Source organism: Peromyscus leucopus, chromosome 4, assembly GCF_004664715.2.
Source record: "Peromyscus leucopus breed LL Stock chromosome 4, UCI_PerLeu_2.1, whole genome shotgun sequence".
In the NCBI taxonomy this organism is placed as follows: Eukaryota; Metazoa; Chordata; class Mammalia; order Rodentia; family Cricetidae; genus Peromyscus; species Peromyscus leucopus.
This window is the reverse complement of record NC_051066.1, coordinates 98,249,458-98,274,492: the sequence shown is the minus strand read 5'-3', so window position 1 is coordinate 98,274,492 and position 25,035 is coordinate 98,249,458. Positions and strand designations below refer to the sequence as shown.

The 25,035-nt window shown below is 39.6% G+C and overlaps 1 protein-coding gene across 1 annotated transcript; it reads right to left on the bottom strand.

Moving 5' to 3' along the window:
* On the bottom strand, positions 1-21,282 carry Terb2 (telomere repeat binding bouquet formation protein 2). The gene is made up of 7 exons (XM_028878650.2): positions 21,198-21,282; positions 20,995-21,076; positions 19,730-19,869; positions 14,714-14,775; positions 11,318-11,391; positions 7,335-7,423; positions 1-152 (listed from the first exon to the last, which is right to left on the bottom strand). The coding sequence occupies exons 1-7, from the start codon at positions 21,259-21,261 to the stop codon at positions 7-9; spliced, it is 657 nt and encodes a 218-aa protein (XP_028734483.1). The 5' UTR covers positions 21,262-21,282; the 3' UTR covers positions 1-6.
* Positions 21,283-25,035: the final 3,753 nt, after the last annotated feature.

Below are 25,035 nucleotides of genomic sequence, written 5' to 3'. Positions count from 1 at the left end.
TACAATTTAACTTAGTTTCCTCTTTAATTTGTTTTTTATAGCAGACATGTTAATTTCATTTTGAACATGATATGCCAAATATCCTGAGCTTCCAGGAATGAAGTCATGTAATTCTCCAAGGAATTTCTCCAAGGCATCAATTGATATATAACCTATAAAGATAAGAAATAGATACATTTGAAATCTCATCACACTATTTTATTTTCAGTGTCTTTGATTTATTAGTTAATTTTTTATAGAACTTTTTTAAAAGAACTAAAAAGAAAAAATAATACTAGTGAGAACCTTAGACACCTATATTCCTGCTCCTACTCTCCAGTGCTGAGATTACAGGCCTGTTCCACCGTGCTCCACTATGTAGTACTGGAGACCAAACCCAGAGCTTTGTACATGCTGCCCAAGCACTCTACTAACCGAGCTCTGTTCCCAGCCCTTTGCCTTAGTTTATAAAACAGTGAGTTTTTATCATGGCCTCTTCATTCAAATATATCATCGTATTTTGGTCATATTTGTCTCTTCTTGTCTACCCATCTTCCCTCCCCCACTGTCCTAGTTTTTTGTTTGTTTGATTGATTGTTTTTTGAGACAGGGTTTCACACTTTAACCCAGGCTAGACTGGACCTCAACTGTAGCCCAGGCTGGCCTTGAGCTTTCAGCTCTTCTTCAGCCTCCTAAATTCTCGGACTATTGGTGTGAACCAACACACTTAACTTTTTCTCCCACTGAGAACTCTCTCCAACCACCCAACAGCACAGACAGCACATCTGCTCTACAGAGCAGACGACACCTCCAAGCACTGAAAAACTGGGGTAATGTTCTCTAGTGAAAAATTAATAGTAAAGTCAGTACTGCTGCCAGTCAACACAAGTTATGGGTGTAATTTTGATGTCATTAATAATCTGAAATAGCTCTGGACTGACAGCTGGGGAACCTGCATGGGACTGAACTAGGCCCCCTGAATGTGGGTGACAGTTGTGTGGCTTGGGCAGTATGTGTGGTCACTGGCAGTGGGACCAGAATTTATCCCTAGTGCATGAACTGGCTTTTTGGAACCCATTCCTTGAGGTGGGATACCTTGCTCAGCCTCCATACAGGAGGGAGGGGCTTGGTCCTGCCTCAACTTGATATGCCAGACTTGTTGACTTCCCATGGAAGGCCTTATCCTCTCTGAGCAGTGGTTGGGGGGTGGGATAGGGAGAAGGTGGGGGGTGAGTAGGAGGAGGGGAGGGAGGGAGAACTGTGGTTGGTATGTAAAATGGAAAAAAAACCTTTTAAATAAAAAAAATAATAATAGTAATCCGAAATAGATATGAATGCCAAAAAAGAAACCTTGCCTAAATGCAGAGAGCTTAAGGAAGGATTCAAAGCTCTTACACAGTAACTTGATAACAATTACTTATTATTTGAATGATTATATTTTATGTATAATACAAATGTTTGTGGTTTATACTAATACTAAATACTAATACTAAAATTGCAATCTAAAAGCAAACATTGTACATTAAAAATTCTAGAAGATCCCAAGTATGACTGAATTTAAAAGTACCATCAATGGCAACAGAGTTTATACATATAACTTGATTGTTTTTGTAATAAAGTCAATTCATAGTTTAAAATTATAAATCTGGCCATTGAAAATTAGTGTCTTCAATTTATTTCAGTCGTGGGTATCTATTTCCTTAGCTCTTTTTGAAGCACTACTGTGACAGCCCATGTATATCCATGATCTCTGCCTGATGGATAAGCACTGTGTAAGGAGTGGAAAAAATGCTTATTGCACAGACACTATGTGAAGTTTCTAAATGCTTACTGCACACATATAGAGAGGGTACCAGGGCCTTGTACTCACAGAGAAGCACCAAGAGAACCAGGAATGGTAATCAACCATGGATGTCTCCTCAACAGAGGACATAAAATCGAATACTCTGCATTCCATCCAGAAAGCTGAGGGTAAAGGTTGCTAACAGCCTAGTGATATTTTTGCTGAAGGGATAGACCTCATTCTAATTCCCCAGAATGATTATCCCAGACTCTTCCCTCCCTAGACCATTACCCATCCTTAGGGAGATGTCCCATGTATTTTATGGCCTGCTGATCTCTGTGCTATCAGTCAGAGACCACATTAGATTCTAGGCCTTTTAGCTATACAACCTATCCTTAAAAGTCACATGGACTTTGTAAAAAGAATTGCTATGTAATCATACCTTAAGTCTTATCGTGCACCTGGAGTTGGAATTATGGGAATTATTGTTGCCTGGAGACCCTTTCCAAATTCTATTGCATTTAAATATGCCTACAGTAAAGTGCCTGGTATTAGATTCCCTGAAGTCTGATCCAGGTCGATGAATTCAATCTGCACTGGGTTTTCATTCTTATCTCTGTGTGGTTTGCTCCCCTGCCTAAATACCTGCAGGGACCTCCTCACACATACACTATGTAAGGTTTCTAAAGGCATCAGGAAAGAAATACAAAATTAATTAGCAAATATATTCCTATCAGGATAAGTGTGCTATCTGCTTTCATCCAGTTTTTGGCTTGTAACTCTTCCTCAGAGGTATAAAATAGAACTTCCCTCCCCCAGGCTGCTCATAGGAACTCTGGTATCCCTCTTTTCTGTCTTAGAGCTGGTCATTGTGAACAGAAGTTTACCAGAAAGAAAAAGCACCCTCTGCAAGGCTGACTAACGGGTCAGAATTTCTGACTGCAGAGAGGCTGCCAAGTTACAGCCTTCTTACTAGACGTCCCTCCCCCACCTGTGTCTAACCTAGCATCCTTGTGACTAGCAGGTAAAATCTTAACTTAGCAACCTTGAGCTTCCACCAACCCCAAAGCTAAGAACATCACAGACAGCCTAAGGCCTGTGACAGAGATTCCCTGCTTGGCTATAACCAACTGCCTACCTGGTGTTTCTACCAATGAATGAATTTATAAAATATCTTCATTTATGATGATTCACTTCATCAAACTGCTACCACACGGGGATGTGGGATTTGGTGTAACCTGAATCTGTGTTTCATGATCACTTATAGTTTCTAGAAAATATCTCATCTCATTTGTAGTGAGACTTTTTTCACATCATCATCATAAATTATCTAACCTACCCTTATCTAATTGATGGTAGCTCAGGAGATGCTTTGTTCTGGAAGATCCTGCCCCATAGCCTGGAAGGAAGAATGCTACAGAGAGAGATCAAGTAGAGCTTTTGGTATCATATCATACTCTTCCTGTCCCATCACATCTCAACACAGTTGCTGACAGGGACTTGGCATTATTCAGAATCAACTATCATCAGTCTCTTACTGATCACAAGTTTTTCCTCTACATTTTAGCTTTGTTTTCTTTTTCTGGGCCAAACTGTGTTTCTTTAAGGGTAGAAAATATGGTCATTTGGTATAGCTTTTAGTTGAATGCCTGCCTAGCATGCATGAGGCTCTGGGTATGATTCCCACTAATCACCCCTTACCTCACCTCACTTGTGTGTGTGTGTGTGTGTGTGTGTGTGTGTGTGTGTGTGTGTGTATGTGTGTGTGTGTACATGTGTGGTCACCTAAATAATGAGTTATCTGTTACACCATGTCAAAAATTCGAAAAAAAATTACTATGGTCAGCCCATTGCAAATCAGGTATTCAGTCCCAAAGCAACTCTTGGGACTACAGACAAAGCGAGCTTGTATTTTAGATAATGCCTGTTTCTGGGCAGGGGAGATGGTTCAGTGAGTAGTCACTTGCTTTCAAGCTTGCTGACCTGAGTCTAGTTCCTGGTACCCATATGGTAGAAAGAGAACTAACTCCTCAAGGTTGTCCCCTGGTCTCCACATGTACACGGTGGCAAATGAGCCCATAAACATATATCATGCACCAGCATGTACATATATACAACAGTAATAGGCAAATTTTAAATATAAAATAACAACTTCATGAAACAGTTACCAAGTGGAGCATGGAATCTGGGGAAACCTGAATCTTTGTTCCTGAGTCATGGTCACTTACATGTGGCTACAAATAAATGATCTCTTATCCTCTGTGAGGTGAGAGCTGTTTCTTATGTTGACAACAGTCTCTAAGAAGGCCTTAATGAGTGATCCCCATCACTTGGTATTCACAAACTTGTGTAAACCCTGACTACTTCCTGTGGAATATTCCTTTACACTGTTTGAATATATGTCACTGTGATTAGGTTACTAAAGAAGCTGACTGGTCAATAGCTGGACAGGTAGAGGTTAGGCAGAACTGGTAGACAAAAAGAGAACATGGAGAGGAAGAGGAAAAGTCTCAGGAGCAGTGAGGAGATGCAGAGAAAGCAGGAGACGAACTTGCCGTACTGAGAAAAGGTACTGAGCCACATGGTAGGGCATAGATAAGAAATATGGGTTAACTGGAGCTTATGCAGGGACACTTGGCTCAGTCTGGAGGAAGGGACTAGACCTGCCTGGACTGAGTCTACCAGGTTGATCGCAGTCCTCGGGGGAGGATTTGCCCTGGAGGAGGTGGGAATGGGGAGTGGGCTGGGAGTAAGGGGGGGATGGAGGGGGGAGAATAGGGGAACCCGTGGCTGATATGTAGAACTGAATGGTATTGTAAAATAAAATAAAATTAAAAAAAAGAAATATGGGTTAATTTAAAATGTAAGAGAGCTAGTAACAAGCCTGTGCTATTGGCTAATCATTTATGATTAATAATAAATCTCAGTGTGGTTATTTGGGAACTGAATGGTGGGAAAGAAAAGTCAGCCTACAACTTCCTACTTGGGCTTGTCTATGTGTTGGCATGTCACTTCTGAAAACAAGGACTAGATTCTATCTTAGATATTCTCTTATTACTTTTGGACCTCTTACTCTGAAACAAGCTACTATATTTTGAATGAAAATGTCCATTCAGGGAGCTGGAGAGATGGCACAGTGGTTAAGAGTATTGGCTGCTCTTGCAGAGGACCTAGGTTTGATTCTCAGCACCCACATGGTGGCTCACAACTGTGTAATAGCTCCAGTTTCAGGGTATCCAGTGCCTTACTCTAGTCTCTTGAGATACCAAGTACACAGGCATACATGCAGACAAAACACCCATATGCATTAAAAAAAAAGTCCATGTAATTTAAAGTGTTTGGCCAAAACTCAGCAAGGACCTAAGGTCTGTCAAGTACCACTCATGAGTAACCTCTGATGTGGATTTTTCCACTCCCAGTTGTGCCTCTGAATGATTGTAGTTTTGATGACAATTTCACTGAAAATTTATGGAACTCTGAAATAAGTCATCAGTTACTAAACTCCAGGACTCTGACCCTCTGAAACTATAAATAATAAACAATCATTATTCTGGTTTTGTTTTTGTTTTCTCTGATGTATGCTAACCTGACCTCAAACTTGCTAGTTGTAGTTGAGGATGACCTTGAGCTTCTTATCCTCTTGCCTCTACCTCTGCAATGCAAGAACTACAGGTGTGACACCCTAAACAGTTTCTATGGTGCAAACACTGTACCAACTGAGCTGGAGGCCCAGGGCCCTGGGTTGGTTTGTTTGTTGGAGATAGTCTCAACACTGTAGTCAATATGGTCTGTAACTCACTGTGGATCCCAGGCTACAGATTCATAGTACTTCTCTTGCTCAGCCTCCAAATGCCTGTATTTATAGAAACTAGCACCCATGCCAGATACATGGCTATTGCTTTAAACTGTTCATTTCTGAATGATTTGTTACATACAATAGATACGTAAACAGTAAATATTTTGGATTCTTGATTTAATTATTAGAATCCTTTGGCATGGAATTTTTGTCAGTAAGGTATTTAAATTGTTAGTGATGATTTTCTTCCCTCTACTAATCACAAATATAACTTATCAATCAGAACATCTTATTGTAGATAGTAATAAGTGATAATTAAACTGAGGTGATAATAAAAAAACAATTAAAAAACAGTATTTTGGGAGCCACTTGGCAAAGTCTGGAGATACTTTTGGTTGTCCCAGTTGCGGGGAAGAAGTCCTATGGCTGGCACACAGTGGGAGACATCTTACAACCATGCTCAAAGCTGATGCTCATCCATCTCTGTCAAGAGAATAGTTGGCCAGCAGTGCCAACAATGCCCAAACTGAGAAGCCCTATTCTAACACAAAGTTCCAGCTTGTGTTTCTTATAACTAAAGACCTCAATTAATTCTGTTTTCAGAAATTTAACATGTTGTCACTGAACTTAACCCATTTAAGGGAGAAAGAGTAGAACAGCAACAATGTTACTAGAGTTTGTTAGGTTCAGAGCCTGGACTCTGGCAGCCCTAACAGGCCAGGCTGGGTCACTGCCCTCAACAGGCCAACTGGAGAGACTATAATGTGTGCTTAATGAAAAGCTTCAGGTTTGGGCTTCAAGGGGGATGGTACACCGAGGTATGCTATCCTTGAGATAAGAGACTTATTAAATGTAACAATGCAATGTTAAAATCCAGCTGCTACTTGAGCCATGATACTTTGCCAGAGCCTCCCACTTTCAGATACTGACAGGCACCCTACTGAGACGCCAGCTCCGAGTCCCAGCTAACAGACTTCCTGGGGCTAGGATCTCTCATCTGGGGAGGTGAGCTGACATCAAAGAGGGTGTGGTTGTATATTCTGCTTACTGCCATTTCCCTGTCTCATGGCTGGGAAACCTCCCCATTCTCAGAAAGTATAAGAAGAAACCACACTTCTGCCATATGGGCTCTGATTCCTCTCTATCTCTGCCATGTAGTCTGTGTCTGGTGTTGGGGCCTGAACTGCCCCCAGAGCCCTCACCATGCTGTTGTCTGCCTGTCTGTCCATGACAATAACTTCTCCAAAAGTCTCCAGTAATCCATTTCAGCATATCTCTTGAACCACCCCCAATTTGAAACCTTTCGTTAGAAGAATTATTAACACCATAAAAATATAGACAGCAGAATGGAGGTCCCTTCTTATGGGTCTCAAAGGAAAGGGGAGGTTCCATGTTATATGGCTGGTGAGTAGTCCACAGAAAGGGCCCAGCTGTCTCAGGCTCCACAGAAAAGCCTGATCCTAGGCATGTATGAGACCCTGGGTTCAACCCCCAGCATTACAAAAACAAAAACAAAAGAACTGATCCCTGAATGCCAGAAATAAATTGCAACTTCTCATGCAAGCAAGAGTAAGCATCCTTTCTATTTAGAGAGCCCTGCCTTGGCACAGGAAACATGAAGTCCATGCTTGGTCCATTCTGCAGGTTTTAGGAGATGAATGGCACCTCTCCTATCACCATGGTAAAAGGAAAGCTCTGCTTGGTAACAGCTTGGTTCTACGCTGTCCCCCTGCTTCTTCCCTAGCTGAGGTAACTCTAATTTCTACTTCAGGTTACCTGTTACCATGTTGTTCACTGGATAATTCTGAAGAGGGAAGTACATCTGCTTTTCTACAACCGGAGTCCTTATAAAATCATTCTCTGCACTATAAAAATGGAACATACAGAAAGTCACATTTATATTTGATTTTTTAATTTATATTACAAATGAAGATTTATTCCAGGCAATGTATATAATAATTTAACACTTTTTTTTTTGGTTTTTTTTTTGAGACAGGATTTCTCTGTGTAGATTTGCACCTTTCCTGGAACTCGCTTTGGAGACCAGGCTGGCCTCGAACTCACAGAGATCCGCCTGACCCTGCCTCCTGAGTGCTGGGATTAAAGGTGTGCGCCACCACTGTCCAGCAATTTAACACTTCTTTAATCCGGTTTTAGACTTACTTACTGAAATATTAATTGTAAGCTTTCTTTTGTGATCCTAACAAAGACCAGAGCTTATATACCTGCTTTTGGTTTTCTTAGCTACTTCACAAATCAAACAATTATTGAATAGAGGCCTAGGTCTTCTCAATATCTCCTAAAGCACAGTAATAATTTGTAATAAGATAACATAGGGCTAGGAATATATCTCAGTTGTAGGGCTTTTCCCTAGCATGCATGCATGAGACTGGGTTCAATTTCCAGCACTGTCAAAAATGTAAAATAATTTATTATGTACATCATAATATATATATATATATATATATTTATACACACATGTGAAATCTTACATATGCCAAAAGAAAAGCACAGTAGATTATATAAATGGTCACAGTATTTTGTTATTCAGTATTCAAATAATTGAGACTCTATGAACCAGTACACTTCACCATACTTCAGCACAACAAAAAGAAACAAGGTCAGGGAAACCATGAAATACAGTGAGATTTTTAAGTAACTTAAATAAGTAAGGTTTACCTTAGATCATGGGCCTGCCTATTTAAGACCAGATGGCAGCCTAGAAGAAATCAGCCCACACCTTCCCTATAGTCTGTCCTCTGAAGCAAAGAATTGACAAGCTCTGTGTTAAAACACAAGCCTAGATGGGTCCCCCTCCTTTTTGTGGGGGGAGGGTTCAAAATAGAGTTTCTCTGCATAGCCCTGAATGTCCTGGAATTCGTTCTGTAGATCAAGCTGGCATCAAACTCACAGAGCTCTGCCTGCCCCTGCCTCCCAAGTACTGAGATTAAAGGCACGCACCACCACTGCCTGTGTGGTAGTTTGTATGTAACTGGCCTCCATAATCTCACAGGGAGTGGACTATTAGGAGGTGTGGCTTTATTGGAGTGGTATGGTGTGGTTGGAGGAAGTGTGTCACCATGCAGGTGGGCTTTGAGGTTTCCTATGCTCAGGATACCGCCCAGTTTGCCAGTTGACTTCCTGTTGCCTGCAAGCCAAGATGTAGCCAGCACCACATCTACCCACACACCGCCATGCTCCCCACCATGATGATAAGAGACAGAACTTCTGAAACTATAAGTGAACTCTTCAATTAAATATTTTCCTTCTAAGAGTTGTCATGGTCATGGTGTCTCTACACAGCAATGAAAACGCTAAGACAGCCCAGCATGGCTTGCTGGGCCCCCTTTGGGAAAGAGTTGATAGAATATTAAATGCAAAGTCAAGGGACTTTAAAATGACCTCAGCTCTAGAAATTGTGTCTTATTGTAAGAGAAGAGAGATACATACTATTCAGTGGTAGAATTATTTCTGATTTAAATTTCCTTTATTCTTTTCTGTATGTCTTATTTTCATGAATTTACATGGATTTGCATTTTTAAAATTTTGGCATTTTTGAAATAGGGTTTCATAAAGCCCAGGTTGGCCTCAAACTAGCTATGTAGCTGAGGATAACTTTGAACTTCTAATACTGTGTTTACCTCCAGGGTGCTGGTTTATGCAGTGTTAGGGATCACTTCCAGAGCTCCATGCACACTAGGTAACCCCTATAACACTGAGCTACATCCTCAGCCTATTATATTTATTTTTAAATAATCTAATTCAACAACAAAAAGTTAAAATGCACATGGCTTTAGAATTTGAGGAATATTTGGGGAAAGGAAAATAGCACAATGGTTAAAAGTTTGGACTACACATGGTTTCAAATTCAGCTGTACTTTCTGAATATATCTGAGTAAATTACTTAGCTCTTCAGATCTATTTTCTCAATTGTAAAATGAATGGGGCTGATTGCATATCTAAGTGGTGAGAATCAAATGAAATACTGTAAACTGCCTGTCTCACAAATACTTAGCAATTGTTCAATAATAGCATTTCTTTTAGTATGTGCTTGCTATCATTTAGTAAGTAATGCTTCATACATGTATTTTAGGGTATATTTTATTTATGTTCATATTCCGCCATCTGGTGGTTCCACAAAGAAATGGCTCTACAGATGTAGTGGAGTTCTCTAGCATAACATGAAAGGACTACTGAACACATGAACTCACAGTGGCTATGACAATACGCATAGGACTATACAGGATCAAGCTGGCCAACATCCAAGCATGGGTAGAGGAGGGGCTCATGAAGCCCCAACTCTAGCTGAGAAGCTGTTGGCCTTAGAGAGCTGCTACAAGAGTGAGAATAAGTTTTCTTCGGGGATGCAGCCCTTGAAAGGCTGCTCATGCTCCTGTAGATGGTCCAATACTCATGCACATAGGGGCAGCACTAAGTAGACCCAGCAGATTTTTAAAGCAAGAAGCACCAGGCAGTGATGGCGCACACCTCTCATCCCAGCACTCAGAAGGCAGAGGTAGGTGGATTTCTGTGAGTTTGAAGCCAACTTGCTCTACATAGTGAGTTCCAGAACAGCCAAGACTACACAGAGAGAGAATACATGAAATTGAGGGGAAAAGGGAAGTTAAAGAATTAGAGGAGGGGGTGGGTGTGGGTTTGATCAAAATTCATTATATGCACTATGAAATTCCTAATTAAAAAAGGAAAATTGGCCGGGTGGTGGTGGCACACGCCTTTAATCCCAGCACTCGGGAGGCAGAGCCAGGTGGATCTCTGTGAGTTCGAGGCCAGCCTGGGCTACCAAGTGAGTTCCAGGAGAGGTGCAAAGCTACACAGAGAAACCCTGTCTCGAAAAACCAAAAAAAAAAAAAAAAAAATGGAAAATTGAAAAATAAAAGGCAAAGCCCAGCAGTGGTGATACACACCTTTAATCCCAGCACTTGGAAGGCAGAGGCAGGCAGATTTCTGCAAGTTCAAGGCCAGCCTGGTCTGCAGAGTGAGTTCCAAGACAGCCAAGGCTACACAGTGACAGTGAAACCCTGTCTTGAAAAAAACAAAAGGAAAAGAAAAAGAAAAAAAGGCAGAAACCTAGGGCATATTCACATAATTGGTCTTTGTTTTTTTTTTAAATGTGACAGAGTCTTCCTATGTAGCCTAGCACTCATCTTAACCCCTATAGTGCCAAGATCATACTTAAAAAGTACCACGCCTGGCACTTTTGTCATGTATGCATGTATATTTGTGTGAGTGTTAGTGTGAGTGCGCACATATAGGAACATGCATGTGGAGGCCAAAGGTTGATATTAGGTGATGTCATCAATAGTTCATCACCTTATTTTGTTATGCATTTATTTATTTATTTTGTTTTATGTGCATGAGCGTCTTGCCTCCATGTGCACCACATGTGTGCCTGGTGCTCTCAGAGGTCACAAGAGAGTGTCGTATCCCCTGGAGCTGGAGTAACTGATGGTTGTGAGCCACCATGTGGGTGCTGGAATCAAATCCAGGCACTCTGTAAGAGCAACAAGTGCTCTCAACCACGGAGCCATCTCTCAAGCCTCACTTCTACTCTCTTTAATAAAAGTTCGTATGACTTTGGACAAATTAATCTTTTGATCTTAGATCTCTTTTCTATAAATGGGAATGGTGATAATGATACTATTAATCTCAGAGGAATTGTAAACTAAAATAAATCCACAATCAAGCTCAAAGATTTCTCCATTAAGTTTGAATAGCACGGAAGCATAGTAACTCCCTACCTTTCAGACAACTCTTTCTTGTGTTCTGTGGTTGGCTCACTGCTTTCCCTCTCATCTGATGGTATTCTGTCATGCTGCAAACAGCAAAAGATATCACATTTGTAAAATTTAGCACACTAATTATCTAATCATTAATTTTAAATTAAATTAAAATATAATCAAAAGCTATTTAAATTTATTTTTTTAGTTCTAGTCATTGTAACCTGGTAGGGAAGCTTATGAAATTTTATATATATACTCATATAATCATGCTTTTAGAAGAGTATAAAGAAGGAAAGCCAGAATTCTAAATATCAGCTATAGTTGTAGCAAGTAACTGAACTTTGTTTGAGGACAGAGAAAGAATACAGAAAGGAAGGAAGAAAGAAAGGAAAAAAAATCAAACATTACAAACTTAAGGACTTTCTTAAAATCCTTGACTTCAGGATTCTCCTACTTACAAATCAATAAAAAAAGACTGAATGAATTGTTTCTATTTTAAAGTGATGGTGACAGAGATATGTTTACTCTGAAGTTGTAACAAACCTAAAAGTATATTACGCGTTTCCAAAACATTTGTAAAAATGACTCAGATGCTTATACCTAATGCATTTAACAGAATGTCATTAGAAATTCCGTATTTAGATCATAAATTTTCCCTAAGCAATATAATGCTCCAAATTACTTTCCAGATTTATCTTTGTTATTTTCATTTGAAATCATAACTTTCTACTTATATATTATGTGGTTACAGTATCATAATTAGCTAATATTCAACACTGATAACGACTTTAAAGGAATTGACAAGATCTTTTATCAAATAATAATGTCTAGCCAATAATCCATATAAAAGTATGTTATTAATATTTTTATTTTTATTTATCTGTCTGCCTGTGTGTCTGTGTAAATGTATGTCACATGCATGCAAGTGCCCACAGAGGCCAGAAGGGCTCGTTAGAAGCCCTGGAGCTACAGTTACAGGCACCTGATGCAGGTGTTGGGAGTTCAGTGGTGAACTGAGTTCTGGTCCCCTGAGCCATCCCTCCAGCCTTACACTAACTTTTTTTTTTTTTTTTTTTTAACAGAAATGACATTAGATTAGGTTGAGGCTAAGAAAATTTGGTTTCATTGTGCTAATATATGGTAACATGTACTAAGACAGATTTTTTTTCCCCTCTTCTGTTTATGTCAGCATTTTTATTTATAAAATTAAATGATCTTTAGGTTCTTTTTAAGTCCCATAGTACTGGTATACTGAACAATTGGCAACTAATTTTTAAAACTCATCATCACTTGTACAGAAACACTGACATATCAGAGATTAGATATTTTCAGAACTTATCACCTCCAAGCCTCTGACATCTACATGTGTATAATGGCATGTGCATACACACAAAGAAATAAATAGAATTTTAATTAATGAAAGGAATATGAAGTATATAAATTAATTACTTGGCTATGGAAATATAGATATTTTTCTATTTTTTCAGACTGAAAAAATAACATACTGACAAGTTTTTAAAAATAAAATAGTACAATACCTTGCACTTAGGGAATTTTTGCTACTTTGAGTGTGCTCTTTTTCAGTTTTGTGAGACCATTTGAAAATATAATATTTCTATTTAAGATCTAGCAAGAATTTTCTCATAAATATATTTTATCTTTATAATACCATTAGCATACTTGAGAAAATTTAATAAATCATTATTATCTAATATCCCACCAATCAATTTTCCCACTTGCTCTCAAAATGCCTTTTTTGTTGTTTTGAGACAGGGTCTCACTATGAAGCCCTGGCTGGCCTGGAACTCACAGAGCTCTGCTTGTCTCTGCCGCCCAAGTGCTAGAATTAAAGGCCAGTGCCACCATGTTATGTTAAAAATATCTATATAGAGAATCTGATCAAGGTTTATATATCACATTTGGCTGTTGTATCTCAATTTAGAACAATCCTTTTGCCTTTGGTGTGACAGTCGCTATAGAGGTCAGGCCAGCTGACTGACTGTGGCATAGTCACTTCCTGGATTCATGTGATTAATTCATAATTGGACCTCGATTAAGCTTTTGAATAAGAATACAGCATAGACAATATTGTGAGCTTATTACAACACAACAGACTAAGCATAATTAGAGGTTATTCCAGTATTAGTGACACCAATTTGATCCTTTGGTTAAAGTGGTATCTTCCAGATCTGTCCATTTGCAGATACTGCTTGCCTTTGTAATTAGTAAGTAATCTGTGGGTGATAATTTGGGATCATAGTTTTTACATCTATTAATGGCTCATTCTAAATCGATTATTATATTGGCAGTTACAGAATGCATATTTTTTTATTTTAATTGTGTGTGTGTGTATGTGTGTGTGTGTGGTGTGTTGGGGGCAAGGCACCCAATATGATACAGCATGCCTATGGAGGTCTGAGGACAACTTGCTGGCGTTGGTTCTCTCCTTCCTCTATGGACCCTCCCCAGGTCATCAGGCTTGCGCAGCAAGCACTTTGACTCACTGAGCCCTCTTGCTGGCCCAGAGAAGGATTCTCTATTTTATCATCCTTTCTACCTCTATTAGCTGCTATTGCTATAATGAAAAGTTTTACTTATACCACTTTCTTCTTTCTTTTCTTCCCCTGTCATTTTTCTTTCTGCCTTTGGATTATCACTATGAACTAATTGATTCCTTTTTATATAATGTATCATTATCGATTACTGTCTTCTTTGATACTGAAATTATCCATATTTGTCTATTGCATAAGGATTTTGAAGTCAAAATACAGACAAATTTGAGTAGAATGACAAAAACTAAAATGCAGTTTTGCATATCTATTAAGGAATATTCCTCAAAACATTTAACAAGTGATTCAGCACAAGAATTCATCAGAATCTATACCGGCAAATATCAGGCACCTATTGTTACTCTATAGTACTGACTAAAGAAACCAGTGTCTTATTTATTTTTCCAGTACCAGGAATTGAACCGAAGGAATTGTGTGCTAAGGAGGCATTCTGCCACTGTGTTCTACCCCAACCCTCAAGTTTCTTTCTTTCTTTTTCTTTCTATTTTATTTTTGACAGTCTTTCTTCAACTTCTAATCCTCCTGTCCCTGTCTCCCAAATGTTAGGACTACAAGTGTATGGCACCATGTCTGGTTTTTATGCTGGGCTGAGGACTAAACCCAAGGCTTCCTGCATGCTAAGCCTGCACTTGAGTTTCTTATAAGAATAGTTTCATTTATACAAAATAATTGTTTTACCATTGCATTGCACGATGTAAAAACCATGTCAAACCAGATAACACTCAATAAAAGCATGCTCTTTCAATTCCTTAATCTGGCTCATTGATGCATATGTCACAAACTATACTGCCTTCAAAATTTTTGAAACTGCACATCCCAATCAATTATTTTAATTTCCTCTTACCTTTTCTATCAGAACATTTTCATCTTGTTCCCAAATAAAACTACCAATTTTTCTTCGTATTTCTGTAGTGAGAAAAACAAGTTCAATATTTTTAAAAGTAATTTCTGGATTTTGCATAATGTTTGAAACTTGTAGGTTATGTTTATTCTACTTGAAACAAAATAACCTCTTTTTTTTTATTCTACTTGAATCAAAATAACCAGATTCCTACTGAACCAAGGCATTGAAAAGTCTAGGAATTAAAATTTCCAATCCACTCTCCAGATGATTCCAGTACACTTATGATAAGCACTATTATAGACTTCTTCATGGTATGGGGTGTGCATGTGCATATTTGTTGTGTAAGTATCTGTGGTTGCATGCATATGAACATGCAGATGTCTATACCTGTATACAGCATGCAGAGGCCAGAGGAGAGCACTGAGTATTTTCCTCTGCCTTATTGCCTTCAGAGAGGGCCTCTCACTGAACTGGAAGCTTATTGGTTCAGCTAGACTGGCTGGCCAGCTCCTGGGATCTCTGTCCCCATCCTCCAACTGCTGGGGTTACAGACACTCATGACCATGCCTAGCTTTTCATGTGGATGTTAGGAATTCAAATTCAGGTCCTTATGCTGGGCAAATTCTCTTACCTACTGAGCCATTTCCCTGCCTTACTTTTTCTACTAGCATATATTACTTCATTAGATATGTGTCTCCATTATGCCAAGTATTAATAAATAAGACAATAAATAAAATGCATAAAATGGTTGAGTATGTAGAGCTGGGTTTCTCAAGAATAAATTTATTTCACTAAAAAGTAGATAAGCAATGTCTAGTAGACAGGAATTCTATAAAATTCAGTATGTCTGGTGACTTTTATTATCTTAATAATCTCAAAATTCTCCACAACAGCCCACTGGAGGACAAAAGGATCCAATTACACTAGACTTTTGTTGACCAATACGGTAGCAATGTAAATGTATGCTTAGTCAAATTGAGGTATGGTGTAAGTGTAAAATAAGAACTGGATTTTGAATATCTGGTATCAGAAAGAATATAAAATATTTTAATAATTTTCATACTGATTACATATTGAAATGATAATCTTTTCAATATTAGGTTAAATAAAATATAATCTTAAAATTAATTTTGCCGGGCTGGAGAGATGGCTCAGTGGTTAAGAGCACTGACTGCTCTTCCAGAGGTCCTGAGTTCAATTCCCAGCAACCACATGATGGCTCACAACCACTTGTAAAGAGATCTGGTGCCCTCTTCTGGCCTGCAGGAATACATGTATACTGTATACATAATAAGTAAGTAAATAAATAAATAAGTAAATAAATAAATAAATAAAATCTGGGGGCTGGAGAGGTGGCTCAGTGGTTAAGAGCACTGACTGCTCTTCCAGAGGTCCTGAGTTCAATTCCCAGCAACCACATTGTGGCTCACAACCATCTATAGTGAGATCTGGTGCCCTCTTCTGGCCTATAAGCATATGTGCAGATAGAGCACTGTATACATAATAAATAAATCTTTAAAAAAAAATTAATTTTGCCTATATATTTTTAATACGGCTACCAAAACCTTTTAAACTCGCATAGTTCACAGTGGCATATCACACACATCTGCTAGGCCATACTGCTCTAAGTAGATAAGTACGACATCCTGGTTTGAATGAGAATGGCCCCACAGGCTCATGTTTGAATGTTTGGTCCCCAGTTGGTGGAACTGATTGGAATAGATCCTCACTGGAGGAAGTATGTTACTGGTGAAGCTGTTAAGGGAGGCTCCTCATTGCCCAAGTATGTTATTAGTGAAGCTGTTAAGGGAGGCTCCTCATTGGCCAAGTATGTTATGAAATGTAGGAGGTCCTCATTGGTGTTACTTAATGTAAAGGTCTATTGTATATTATGGTAACGGAGGCTCCTCATTGGCCAAGTATGTTACTTGAACTGTGGAGTTCATTGGTATTTACTGTGACGTTAGGGTGGTCCATGCGTATGTAGGCGATGGATGTGAGGTTTCAAGGGACTGTGCCACTCTCAGTGGTCTCTGCTTCCTGTTTGTGGCCCCAGATGTGAGCTGTCAGCGCTGCTCGCGAGCCGTATGCCTGCCTGCCGCCATGCTCCCCACTATGATGGCCATGGACTCCTATCCCTTTGTAACTGCAGGTCCCAAATAAACCCTTCCTTTTATAAGGTGCCTTGGTCATGGTGTTTTATCACAGTAATGATAAGACAGTAATATACTTTTTTTTTTTTTTTTTTTTTTTTTTTTTATTTTTTTTTTTTTCTATATTGTAATGTAACTAAGATTCTTTGTTATTATACTTTCTTTTTTTTTTCAAAGGAGTATGTTTTCATTTCAAACAGATTTGTTTGTTTGTTTTTCCGAGACAGGATTTCTCTGTGTAGTTTTGGTGCCTGTCCTGGATCTTGCTCTGTAGACCAGGCTGGCCTTGAACTCACAGAGATCCGCCTGGTTCTGCCTCCTGAGTGCTGGGATTGAAGGCGTGCGCCACCACCGCCCGGCTCAAACATTTTTTAAAGACTTAAATATATGATAATAGATGTTAAACTCAAAGATAAAATAGAAGTTATAATTTATAATAAGGTTAATGAATTGGATAGCCACTCTATAATACAAGCTCCTTGAAGGCAGCTCTTTGGCACATATGGTTTTTGAAGAGAGTTTGAGTAGTCGGAGCTACATAGCAAAAACTTGTCTCAGAATTTTTAAAAAGTTGCTGGACATGATAGTATCTACCTATAATCCCAGCACTCATGAGGCTGAGACAGGAGGATAGCCATGAATTTGAAACTAGCCTGGGTTACAAAATTAGTACCAGGTCAGCCAGCGTGACATAACAAGACACAATCTCAAGAATGAAAAAGAGAGGTTTAGCCAGGCGGTGGTGGTGCATGCCTTCAATCCCAGCACTCGGAAGGCAGAGGCAGGCAGATCTCTGTGAGTTCAGGCCAGCCTGGTCTACAAAGTGAGTTCCAGGAAAGGCACAAAGCTATACAGAGTAAACCCTGTCTCGAAAAATAAAAAAAAAAAAAAAAAAGAGAGAGAGAGAGGTTTAGATAGAAAGAGATGGAGAGAAAGAGAGAAAAATTTTTTCTCTTTTTTTATTATTAAGAAATTTTTTTTTGTTGTTTGGTTTTTCTAGACAGGGTTTCTCTGTGTAGCTTTGCGCCTTTCCTGGAACTCACTCTGTAGACCAGGCTGGCTCGAACTCACAGAGATCACTTTTTCTCTCCGATGCTGGATTAAGCTTGCCCACCCCTTATTAAGAAATTTTTTATTAATTTTACATACCAACAAAGATACCTTCTTCCATCCGAGATAGTTATTTTTTAACAAATCAATTTTTTTTTGCCATAAGTCATTAGTTTATTTGCATAACCACTTAGATAATTTAGTATTATAATTAGGTTGTGCTGGAACACTACTTACAAGAAACCAGTCTTTGGGGTTTCTAAGGATTTATCTAGGAAAATAACTGTTTTTGGTTTGTTCTGAGTTGTTTTTAATATTTTCCTCACTGGAAATCTGTGACCAGCTTCAGTTTGTCTTTCTAGAAATGGACATAGAAGCAAAATCCTCACCAAGAACTGAGTGACTAGGGATGGAGAGATGGCTCAGAGGTTAAGAACACTGTATGCCCTTCCAGAAGACCCTGGTTCCATTCTAGAACCCACATGGTGGCTCACAACTGTCTCTAACTCCAGTTCCTGGGGATCTGATGCCCTCTTCTGGCCAGCACAGGTACCAGGCACCACTGCCGGGCACCCACACACATGCAGGCAAAACACCTACATACAGAATAATTTAAACAAGAATTGAGTAACTAACGAAAGACCTACAAAAATGAGAGATATAAGGTTAGGTAAACAACCTAGGTTAAGCTTTGGACAAACATGCTAAGACCATGTTCCAAGCAGGGAAAACTGAAAGGACCAATCTCAAAAGCAGTTTACTTACTTTTCCTTCAGTTGTTGAGATAATGTGAAAGTATTTTCAAAAGTATAATGAAAAATATAAATACGAATTTACTATTATAACAAATATTTAAACAAAAATTCAGATGAAGAAATTCAACACTAGCAAACAACACATTTATTAAATACTCACCACATGTCATATGAGATCTATTATCTCATTTTATCCTCAAAATCACTTGGAAGAAGTCAATAGCAAGTTAGATCACAAAACTGCTGGACATGGTGGTGCACATCTTTAATCCTAGCACTTGGGGGGGCAGAGGCAGGTAGATCTCTGTGAGTTTGAGGCCAGCCTGGTTTATATAGTGAGTTCTAGGCCAACCAGGACTATAAAGTCAGACTCTGCCTCAAAACAAACAATTAGAACAAAAAAAAAAAAACCCTCCATAAAAACAAATTAAGTGTTAGATCCCAGCTACTAAGCACTTTGGGGGTAATATCTGACTCTGTCTTGGTTTGTTTTCTTTTTTGAGACAGGGTTTCTTTGTGTAGCTTTGTGCCTTTCCTGGAACTCGCTTTGCAGACCAGGCTGACCTCGAACTCACAGAGATCTGCCTGGCTCTGCCTCCCGAGTGCTGGGATTAAAGGTGTGCACCACCACCGCCTGGCATGACTCTGTCTTATTCACCATTGAATTCAAGCACCTGGGTTGTGACCTGGCAAACAAAGAGAATTTAATGAGTGTGTAAATAAAGAAAGCCAGAATACTCCCTCAAGGTGTCTCTTTCCAAGTCCATACTTATTCTACCTATATTAAATGATTCAAAAATTTCTGTGGGTATCGTGGTTCACACCTACAATCCCAGAACTCAGGAGACTGGGATACAGAGTGAGACATTGTCAAAAATAAAAACAAAAACCCCCAAAAGCAAAACACACACACACACCCACACACACACCCACACACACACACACCACACACACACACCCCATCCAACTGAGAACAGAGATTGGTAAAATTAAATTTGGTTATCTTAGAAGGGATTGGCTGGATTTGGCAAACAGATAGGTTTATGGTTTTTGCTAACCTTTTTGCAGACATTCAGGAGGAAGAACAAAATGGCCCAAGGCCACTGAGTTTTTCATCTCAGTATTAGCTACCGCAGAAAGATAGTAGGCATGAAAAACTGTAGCATTATCTTCTATGTACTCGAGGCTCTGATATATTCTAGAAGAAAGGAAATCTTCTAGGTTATGAAATAGACAGGAATGCATTCAACCTTTCAAAAGGAAAACAAATGACTTCAAGTAGGATTACTGCTAACATTAAAGAATACATTATGATGGTCCTTTTTTCCTGGCAAGAATGAATAAATTTCAGGTCTGTTAGTTTGAGGACCTACATGTAGGCAAATCTCAGCTTTAGAGTGGGTAAATGATTATATAAATTTACAAAAGACCTAAAACAGTAGTCAGCTGGCCATCAACAGTGGACCGAAAGCCAGCAGCCCAAGGAGTGTTACTCATAGTTACTGCCATGAAAAGAAATCAGTTAATTCTGAGGTCGAGTGGGCATCCAGTTAGAGAAGCTTTCACATACAGAAAACATCTTTTCTAGGCCTGTGAAAAGAGGGAGAGAAGAAAGACATTAGGAATAAAAGACATACATGAAGGAACAATAATGACACTTAACGTTGACTAGACTTGGGGCGAGGGCAGGCCAGGCGCAGATCTCCGTTCAGTACGTTGACAGCAGTTATGAAAGGAGATGGCAGGGCACACATGGAGGCAGAGTGGTCTCTTAGGAAGTTCCTGTGACAGTCCTGGCAAGGGGTAATTACAGTGCTAGTAAAAGCAGCAATGCGGAGGAAGTACTGTTACTGGAGCCTGTTCCATGGTATTGGGTACCAGTTCATTCGTGGTAATAGCAGTTAGTTAAGATGCCAGAAAGCCCAGTCTTGACACGTGCCTGAAATCTTGGGACTTGGTATGCCAAGACAGGAAGAGCATGAGGTGCAAGGCTAACCTGTGCTACATTGCAAGAGCCCGTCTCAGAGAAAAAAGACAAAAAAAAAAAAGGGGGGGGGCGGTGGGGGGTAGATTTTCAGCTTGCAGAACTCAGGACGTGCTCCGGTGTCGAGGTGATACCTGGTTGGAACCTGCAACTTTCACGTGACAGCTGGACATTCAAAACCAGGATTCCGTTAGAGACCGGAGGGACAGGTAGAAGGCGAGGGCGGGCGGAAGGAAAGAAAGGAGAATGGCATCCCTCACGACGAGGGCTGCAAACTTGCTGTTGGGATAACTGGACCGCCACGTCTATGCGTGGCTCTAGCGGGTGGCCCTGGGGTACCTCAGCGTGTCCGGGTGCGAGGCATCGCAGCTGAACAGGAAGTCGGCGGCCTGGGCGTCGCTGATGGTCCCGCCTTGGTCCACTGTGGAGGCAAGAGCACGTGTGAGCGCCGGGCAGGGCAAGCGCCCCCAACCCCGCTGGGGGAGGAGGGCTTCCCGGGATGGGGGGGGACGGGACACACTGCGCCCCGCCCACCTTCCTACCCCAGAACTGCCGCAAGTCCTGACTGACGCTGCGGCAGAACCAACCACGCTGCCCCTGGAACATGGCGCCGCCTGCCTGCAGGGCTCCTGGGCGGGGCCTAGCGCCGAGACCGCTGATTGGTCCGAAACCAAGCTTGCTGATTGGTTCCCACAAGGAAAGGGCGGGAAAGGCCTGGGGAAGCAGACAAAGAGACGGTACCTCCCATACGTGAGAGAAGAGCCACGGAGGGCCAAGTTCGCTGGACCTGGTGAGTTTTAAACACCGGGGTAATGTGTGTGTGTGTGTGTGTGTGTGTGTGTGTGTGTGTGTGTGTGTGTGTGTGTGTGTGTGTGTGTGTGTGTGTGTGTGTGTGTGTGTGTGTGTGTGTGTGTGTGTAATATATATATAGTATGTTTTAGAACGTTTCATATAATCCAGGATAGCTTGGACCTCCTATGTAGTAGGGTGCTTATACACCTATAAACTGCTGGAATTACCCGCTGGCCCACTGAGGCAAGAAGACACTGCACTGGAGTTACAGGCCGTCGTGAGCCACCCGGTGGGTGCTGGGAATTGAACACCAGGTCCTCTGGAACAAGGTTCCTCTGGAAGAATAGTCAGTGCTCTTAAACCCTGAGCCATCTCTCCCACCCTAAGAATTATTTGTAAATGTAGTGATGGTATCATTTTGTTTATATTTATTTGGGGGAGTGTGTGGTTGTGTGTGTGTGTGTGTGTGTGTGTGTGTGTGTGTGTGTGTGTGCAGATCAGAGGACAGCTCTCAAGTGCTGGTTCTTTCCTTCCACCATGTGGGTTCCAGGGATTGAATTTAAGTGGTCAAGCTTTGTGGCAAGAGCTTTCAGCAGCAGCACCGTCTTGCTACTCATATCATATTTTTTGGTCATTTTGAGACAGTCCCTTATAGCCTAAGCTGGTCTTGAACTTCAACTGAATATATGGCCTTGAATTTCCGGTTCTCCTGCCTCCACCTTCAGAGTATTGTGATCGCAGGCCTGGGTCACTATGTCCAGTTTATATATTGTTGAGGATGGAACTCAGTGAAAGGGATCAGGGTCAGCACAGAACACACCAGACACCAAATTCTCAGCCTAGAGGGCCAGGCTAGGGCGTTCCTCTTAATCTAAGGGTCACAGGTTTTTTGAGATGTCATTTCTTATTTATTGCTTGGTTCAAATTATTCTCAGATTTCAGTAGAACATTTTGTAAAGTGGGTTATTTGTCTTTTTGTTTGTTTGTTTTTGAGAGAATCTTCATATTATTTACAAGCAAGCCTCAGACTTGTGATCCTATGCTTCAACCCCCAAATGCGAAGATTACAGGCAGGCATAGCTATGTACACTGATATATCTTAAAATTTCCAAATACATATGATTTTCTGATTCTGAATATATTTACTTATGACTTAGCTGCATTAAAATAAAATACTGGGGCTGGAGAGATGGCTCAGTGGTTAAGAGCACTGCCTGCTCTTCCAGAGGTCCTGAGTTCAATTCCCAGCAACCACATGGTGGCTCACAACCATCTGTAATGAGATTTGGCACGCAGACAGAACAGTGTATACATAATAAATAAATAAATCTTTAAAAAAAAAAATAAAATACTGGTCTGTTTGATCAAATCTTGAAGTTTGTTAGCACTTACTTTATAATGGCAGTATATAGCCCATGAGGTTATATCTTTAAAAAGAATGCTCTTAGGTGTTCTGTATATATGTATGTTGGATCAAACTACTCATATTGTCTGATTCTCTGTCAATTTGTAGGGAAGCCATGTAAAAATCTTATGGATCTATCAATTAATTCTTATATGTTAAATTTTTATTTGTGTGCAGGCCTTGTACTGCACTACTTTTAATTAGAAACATGTAAACTCTTACTTGTCATTTTCTGTTTGTTTGAGTCATTGAGCACTTAAATATGAAAGGCAAAACCTCAAGACACATAGAACACGAGAGAATATTTTTGGCCCCAGGCAAAGGATTTTTTTTTTAATTGAGACATAGTGTTAACCATGACAGAAAAAAATTACATAAATTTGACTCCATTAAAATTCTCTTCACCAAAGTCACCATAATTAGAGTGAATATATACAAGTCACAAAATAGGGAAGGTACCTGCAGTGCAAATAATCAAGAAAGGATTAGTGTCCAGAATATATAAGTAACCCTATGAAACAATAAAAGAGAAATGACCCAATTAAGAAAATTCAGCAGGCATCTGAATAGACTTTATAATAAAAAGACCTGCAAATGACCAATAAACACATGAAAATATGCCTAATCACATGTAGTTAGGGAAATGAAAATTAAAACCACAATGAGATACAATTACATACTGAACTTATTAATAAAAAAATGAATTGGCAAAGGCAGAGTCATAGGAATTCCTCCTGCTGCTGCTAGTGAGAATGTAAATCTATACTCTCACTTTGGTCAACAGTCCAGTGTTACTTAAAGTTATGTGTCTAATGTTACCCAGTATTCATCAGATATACACCCAGGGAAACTCTTGTTCCCATGTACAGATACAGCAGTACACATAGAATGTTTATGACAGCTTACAATTGCTAACAGCAGCAATAACAAAAAGGAACAATGGAAACAATCACTGTACGCTGGGTATTTAAATTACTGTCCTTTAAATTTCTAAATTATGTTTATTTCTTTATTTGAGGGGTGACATGGCTTGGATGTGGAAGTCAGAGGACAACTTGAGGGAGTCAGTTCTTTCCTTCCATCATGTGGGTCCTAGGGATCAAACTCAGGTCATCAGGCTTGGCAGCAACTGTCTTTACCTGCTAGTGATCCTGAATTATACTGTATTTTCATACAATGAAATACAATAGTCCTTAAGCACAGAGGATGCTTTTCAACATCCCAAATGGATGCCAGAAGCTACTAATTCTAGACCCTATATTTACTATAATACTTTCCACCACTACACAGATATCACTGTGCCAAATTTTAATTCATAATTAAGGCATGGTAAGACATTAACAATTAATAATAAAATAGAACAATTATAAGAATATATTCAACAAAAGTTAGTGTGTTTTCTCTCAACTGCCATAAGGCAGTTAGTATATACATTATGGATATGCTACTCTATTGATCGTAAGTGGGAGGGGTAGGAGGGCATAAGATTTTATCATACTACTAAGAACTGCATATTTGATTTGTTTGTTTGTTTATGAAGTCCTAGGGATTGAACCCAAACCCTCCAACATGATAAGAAGTCTTTACCACTGAGTTGCACCCCAGCACTCAGAACCACGATTTTAAATTAATCAATCATTTATGTCTCGAGTTTCCCATTGGTATTTTCAGACTATGGTTGACTGTAGGTAATTTTAACTGTGGAACATGAAATCATGGATAAGGGAAAGAATACTAGTACATCATAATTTTGAATTTTCAAAAAGCCCAGGAAGACATACAACACCATACCATTTATTTTCAAGTTCAGAAGAAGTGATAAAATGAAAATATATATTTTAGGATACATGGATATTTAATATAGAAAAAATAAAATAATACATGTATAGAAAAACCAGCTATAGTTTATATTTTTAAAAGAATTTTTATATAAAACATATTATTTATTTATTCATTATGGGTATGCATGTGTGTTTGAGTATGCATGCATACCACATGTGTGCAGGAACCTGAGGAAATCAGAAGAAAGCATCAGATCCCTAAAACTGAAATTATAGGTATTTATAAGCAGCCCTGTGAGTGCTAGGAACTGAACCTGGATCTTCTGCAAGAATAGTAAGTACTCTTAACTGCTGAACCATCTCTGCAGCCCCATACCTTATGTTTTAGTGCAAAGCATAGAG

Excerpts from the sequence above, each read along its gene's own strand:
- Terb2 (XM_028878650.2), bottom strand. The coding sequence starts at position 21,261 with ATGTTCCAGGGGCAGCGTGGTTGGTTCTGCCGCAGCGTCAGTCAGGAC. Across the intron at positions 14,776-19,729 it reads TCCTGAATGTCTGCAAAAAG|AAATACGAAGAAAAATTGGT; the intron begins GTTAGCAAAAAC and ends TTCTCACTACAG. Across the intron at positions 11,392-14,713 it reads AAAATGTTCTGATAGAAAAG|CATGACAGAATACCATCAGA; the intron begins GTAAGAGGAAAT and ends TGCTGTTTGCAG.